The sequence below is a fragment of the Arachis duranensis genome, chromosome 5 (assembly GCF_000817695.3).
Source record: "Arachis duranensis cultivar V14167 chromosome 5, aradu.V14167.gnm2.J7QH, whole genome shotgun sequence".
In the NCBI taxonomy this organism is placed as follows: domain Eukaryota; kingdom Viridiplantae; phylum Streptophyta; class Magnoliopsida; order Fabales; family Fabaceae; genus Arachis; species Arachis duranensis.
This window is the reverse complement of record NC_029776.3, coordinates 105760446-105766838: the sequence shown is the minus strand read 5'-3', so window position 1 is coordinate 105766838 and position 6393 is coordinate 105760446. Positions and strand designations below refer to the sequence as shown.

The 6393-nt window shown below is 32.4% G+C and overlaps 1 protein-coding gene across 1 annotated transcript; it reads left to right on the top strand.

Annotated features, from left to right (window-relative positions):
• The first annotated feature begins 3008 nt into the window (after window positions 1-3008).
• Window positions 3009-6167, top strand: LOC107490835 (uncharacterized). Its single transcript, XM_021143584.2, has 4 exons — window positions 3009-3183; window positions 3836-5539; window positions 5826-5911; window positions 6077-6167. Exons 1-4 carry the CDS (start codon window positions 3097-3099, stop codon window positions 6165-6167), a joined length of 1968 nt encoding a protein of 655 aa, XP_020999243.2. The 5' UTR covers window positions 3009-3096.
• Window positions 6168-6393: the final 226 nt, after the last annotated feature.

Below are 6393 nucleotides of genomic sequence, written 5' to 3'. Positions count from 1 at the left end.
ATTATATTAATTTATTAAAATATTCTAATGACTTTAACTCAAAAATTAGCAATTTCTATTATAAGTTTAATAAAACCAGTTTTTTTTTCTGCAATTCTTTATATCAATCACAATTGTCAACTAAAATTATAATTACTAACATAAGTATCAAAAGTGATCGAATATTATTATTGGTTAGAAAAATAGGTTCGACATTTTAGGTATGATAGAACATTATCAGGGTTAATAATCAAATTAATTTTTAGAAGATAAGATATCTTTTAAATTTATCTTTTTTAAAAATTTTATTCAATCAAATTGGTCTTTTAAATATTACGAATTAATTATATTTATCTTCCAGTCACTCTATTAATAATTTTCTTCAAAGATTGATGTTGTATATAATATCTGATATGTCTAATTAGATCGTGACCAAATATGTTTATGAAAATTTATTAATTTAGTCATTTTTTCAATTACAAAAATTCTATTTCCAACATGACCTAGTGACTAAATTGATAGATTTTGTAAATATATTTAGAGAAAAGCTCTGCATACAAGTCATTAGGGCTTGTATGCTTTACAAGTTAATTAACGAATAAACCCCAAAAACGCGATGCAAGGTATAGTTCTTCTTCTTCTTCTTCCTCTTCCTCTTCTTCTTCTTCTTTTCTTTCGTTTCTTGCCTTCTCTTTCTCCTTCTTCTTCTTCTTGTTGCACGTTCTTCTTCCTCTTCCTCTTTTTCTTCTTCTTCTTTTCTTTCGTTTCTTGCTTTCTCTTCCTCTTTTTCTTCTTCTTCTTTTCTTTCGTTTCTTGCCTTCTCTTTCTCCTTCTTCTTCTTCTTCTTACACGTTCTTCTTCCTCTTCCTCTTCTTCTTCTTTTCTTTCGTTTCTTGTCTTCTCTTTCTCCTTCTTCTTCTTCTTGCTGCACGTTCTTCTTCCTCTTTCTGTTCTTCTTCTTCATTTACGTGCTTTTCTCTCTATTTTCTTTCTTCGTTATTATCGATTTCTATTTTTTTTACATCAAGCTCCGAAATCATTTTTGAAGAAGAAGAAGCAGCAGAAGATGAGGAGGAGAAGGAGAAAGAGTTCTGAAATATGCATAAGGTGTACTTCAACGAATTTTGGGTGTATTTCTTAAATCATTTAGGTGTATTTTTGTAATCCTTTGGGTGTATTTTTGTAATTCTTTGGGTGTATTTCTATAATCATTTGGGTAAATTCCTGTAACCGTTTGGGTGTATTTCTGTAATCCTTTGAGTGTATTTCTGTAATCGTTGGGGTGTATTTCTGTAATCGTTTGGGTGTATTTTTGAAGTTCCATTATCTTCAAATTTGGCAAGAAAATTGTTTTCATGGAGGAAGAAGAAGAGTCGTTCATAATGCATGGTGAGTAGCGCGCTTTGAAAATAGAAAGTTGTTGAATAACGTGTGTTTTATTTACTCTTGAATGTGGAAGTGTGTAATGCGTTAATTAAGTGTAATGCGTGTGTTTTATTGGATTTGTAAGACTTGTAAGCCAAAAAGACTTGTATGTGTAGCAGACTTCATATATTTATGCTATCAATTATATTTCACATCATCAATCATTGATGAAAATTATGAGTGAAGTAACTCAAAGACGTATATAATTAATTCGTAATCTTCAAAGAACTAATTTGATTAAAAAAATATTTATTAAAAGTATCTTAGGTACACATTTTTTTCCTAGGTACACATTTTTTTTCCTCAAATGCATGGTAGGAAGGGGGTGAAATGCCACCTGAACTAAAGCTCTTCGACAATTAAAAAAATATTTTAAAAAAAAATTTAAAAAATACCTTATCTTCTAACAACTAAAATGACTATTAGCTCAATATTATTATTATTATTATTATTATTATTATTATTATTATTATTATTTGTCAAAAGAATGGACTGAATTTTTGGGTAAGAATACGATAGAGCATTAATATATTTTTGGGCTGGATACATTAATTTTCTTTTTTGGACTAAGATACATTAATTTAAAGATGCTTTAGATTCCCTATACTATGTCGAACTCGGAGTGCATTATAAAGTCCCAACGCATGCAAACCATGACTCTCATTCTTTTTGTTATTACTCAACTCTGTCACCTTTATACACTTCCACTTGCCCAATGTGGTGATGTGGATATTCTTGGGACTTGGGGTTTATAAAACAACATATATATTATTAATTGGGGGGGGGGAAAAAACCCATAACACACGCACTATTTCAAGAAAAAGAAAGAAAAGGAACTAAATAAGCTATGTCATGGTGAGTTACTTGACTTGTTTGTTAGTTAAAAATCCAGGTGAAGTGTCTAGTTTAATTTGTATCTATTATATTTTTCTGCTTTAGATATATGCCCAACATGTACTTATTTACTTTGGTTGGTTGGTTTTGTTTTGCACACTTTACTGTTAGTGAATTTCAATTCTATATATATAGCATAAAACTGTTTAATCTATTTACTTAAAAATTAATTTCATATTATAATTTCATATGGATTAAATAAATAAAAGAGTATTATTAATTTATTATACAAAACAAAAATTAAACTGCATTATTTGCTTAGAGAAAATATCTAAGGAAATATTCAACGAGTTGAAATGTTTAAACCTAGGTAAATCTTGAAATGAAATTAAATTTTGTGTTCAATAACTGTAAATCTTTTTTCTAAATATATAAACATTAAATTATACTTTGACTAATGATATGTAATTCAAGTATCTAATTTAAAGCTTAACTATGAATGTTGATAATATATCAAAATTAAATTTTAAAAAGATATTCTATATATTCTTATTTCCTATAATTCAACAGAAAATAATTTTAAAAACAAGACAATCAATAAATCAACAAAATAATATTTTAATCAACTTTAAATTTGTTATTTTATTATCTGTAAATATCTTATATAAATTTATCTTTTTTTTAAATAAATATAATATATCAATGAATAAGGAATAATCAATGTTTCTTAATACTTATCTTTTTGATAGTCGCAGTCGGTGACCGAAAAAGTGTCAAAAACCTTTTTGGCTTTTTAGTACTCAAAACAGCGACACCACTTCAATCGCACCACTTCAGTTCGCAAGCTCTTTTTCCAGAATGAATCCCTTCTATTCTGGTTTTACTCCTCAGTATCCTTATTCTCTTCTAAACAACTATGCATGGAACATTCATCAACAACCCACCGTGAGTGTTTTTCTCTTTCTTTAATGTTTGTTAAGTAATGTGGAATTAGTTTCTCTTTCTCTTTTTATATAATTTTTGCCTGAAGTGAATTTTGGGTGGCGGTCGAGTATGAATTAGGTTTCAAGGTATATGAATTTCTTAGATGATTTGAGATTATTTCTTAATGTATTATTTCTGTTGTTCTTTCATTAGATTTAGCATTGTACTTTACTTTATGAGTCTGGTGCAATTAATGAATGTTAACAGTTAGCTGATTCTTTTTGGTGTGAGTTAGTAACCTAGGCATATGTATTCTGAGTTTAGAGATCATGATATAAATTATTAAACATTGATGATTTGTTTATAAAATGGTAATAAAATATAGTAATTTAGATTCGCTGTGGCCCTTCACAACCACATTACTAAACAGTAGAATTATGATAGCAATTGTGTTGTGCATGCTGAGTTTGGTTGATACTTAATGAAAGTTTGAATGCTGTGTTTTAAGTTAGATGCATGTTCTGTTGTTATACTGGTCGTTTTTGTTTGGTTTTTTAAAATAATTTAGGCCTAATAGGTGTTTTGTTGTTGAATCTGACACTTTCCCTTGAATATTGCACTAGAATGTTGCCATTGTATCAATGTAGCATCATGTTTGAAATTTTGTTTGCAGATTGAGAGATATCGAAATCAAATTAACTATGGCCGGCAAAATATGCTTCATGGAGGTTTAAATCACAGCCATTTTAATTTCGGTGATCCAACCCCTCCGTATGGTTTGGGTTTTCCAAATGATGGTGTTAGTGTTCCTGCTGCTAACTTCTTACTGCACCAAACTGCTAGACAAAGTAATCCTTTTGTGGCCCCAAGCTTCCAAGATGATGATGTCAGAGCTGCTAGCTTCTTACAGCACCAAACCGGTAGACCGATTAATCGCTTTGCAACCTCACCAGCACGGCCGACTAATCGTGTTGCAAGCTCACGAGTACGGCCAACTAATCCCATTGTAGCTCCACGAGCACGGCCAACTAATCCCAATGTAGCTCCCCGAGCAAGACCATTCTGGTGTAAAGTTTGTGGAGTTTGGTTGAGTAGTTCCAAAAACATAGAAGAACATAACAAAGGAAGGAACCATCAGAATATGTTGAGAGGACATAAGCATACGTTGAAAAGACATGAGAAGTCTGAGGAACTTAGAAGTATAAGAAGAGGAGAGAGGGAGCAAGTGCCAAATGCCTTTGGGAATATAGTAGATCGGTCTAAGACAGTTCAGAAATCCGAGAGAAGAATTTCTGTTGAAAGGCAGCACAAAGCAAAATTCATGGCGGAGACTTCTACTGTTCCAGCTGAAAATGCTGAAGGGGAATGTAAGGATAAATCTGTAACCAGGGTTAATGACTCCAAGAGGAAAATCGGAGGAGCTAATGGAGGCAATGATGAGAACAAGATTAAGAGGATAAGAAGGACTATAGAAGGATCAAAACGTGAAGGGGAATTGAGGGATAACTCTGTTGCAGAGGGCTGTGATTCAAAGCCAAAACCTGAAGGAGAAGTGAGGCATGATTCAAAGCCAAAACCTGAAGGAGAAGTGATGCACAACTCTGTTGCAGAGGGTCATGATTCCAAGCTGAAGATTGGGGGAACTAGTGGAGGTAATGGCAAGAAAATTAAGCGGAGAAGAAGGGTCATCAAATCATCAAAATCTTACACCAATGCTCCATCAAACTGTGCAAATGCAGAGTCTACCCCTCAAGTACCTACAGGGGCACCACCAGAGCAGCTTATGCCACTACAGGTACTCTTACCAGTACCAGCAGTGGGATCAAATTCTGAACCACAAATTCAACCTCTTGTACTAGCTTATTCGGAGGCCAATGTAAATGACAAGAGTCCCATTCCTACGGATGAAACAAATGTTCAATTGCCATCATCAATGTCAATGGAGGTCAATGCTCCTGTAAATTCTAGCGTTAACAATGAAATTTTAGATAGAAGTTGCAAAGTTGAAGAAAAGATGGAAGTACTTGACATCATTCCTCTGTCAATTTATGTGGAGTCTACAGTCCAAGTACCTTTAGCAGTACCACCACAGAAGCCTGCACCATTATTGGAATTCTCACCATTACCTCAGGAGGGATTAAATTCTGAACCACTAATTCAACCTTCTGTACAAGTTGAAGCGGAACAGCAAACATCCGAAGACAATGTACATGATGAGAATCAAAATCCGAAGACAAATGTTTATCTTCCATCATCAATCTCAATGGAATTTGATGCTCCTGCAGATTCTAGTGCCAATACTGAAATTTCGAATGAAAATTTCATAGCCAAAGAAAATATGGAAGTCACCACCAAATTAAACATAGCATCAGTTCAGGTTTGTTTTGTAATATGTAATCCATTTATTAAATGTTAAAAGTTTGATTTTAGTTGTTACCTAAATCTGTGATTAGGTTGCTGGAGTGGAAAAAAATGTTTGGATTTGTCTTCAATCAATTAGTCTATAGATCATGAGATATACATTTTGAAACTGTTCACCTTGTTAAATAAATTTCCTGCTATTTTGGATATTTTATTTGCATATTTCTATTATAGTATTTTATGGAAGAAAATTTGTTTATTACATTTTCTACTTTATTGAATCATTCAACAAGTTATCCCAGGAAAATATTTGTTTTGTATGCGGCGATCGTGGCTTTGAGGAGGCATTGATTTATTGCTACAAGTGTCAATTATGGGCACGACATAGGTACTTGTTATTTACCTTTTCTGTTTGCTTTGTTTTGATGTAGCTGCAGCAAATTTGCATTATGATAATTGAGTGTAATTGCCGCACACTTCCTTTATTACTATGTTTAGATATGTTTTCTTAGATGCCTAATGGTCTCGGACTTTTTCAATTTTTTCTTTTCAGGTATTGTTTAGACGGACCTGTGATATTCACCAAGCAAGTTATATGGTTTTGTGAGGATTGTAAACCAACGGTAGAAACATATCTGCTCTGAAAACGGTTGAAAACACTCATGTCGCTGATCCTAATCTCGTGGAATTAAAAGATCATGTTATAGCACAACCTGTTAATGATCCAATTTGGAGGTAAGAAATTTATTTTTCTAATTTTTTCTATAACTAGTGGATTTTCTAGCTTCTATAGTGATGCATTATCTAAAATTGAAATTTCTGTCTAACAGAGGAAGTCTTCACGTCCACAACAAAAGTATCAATGGACTT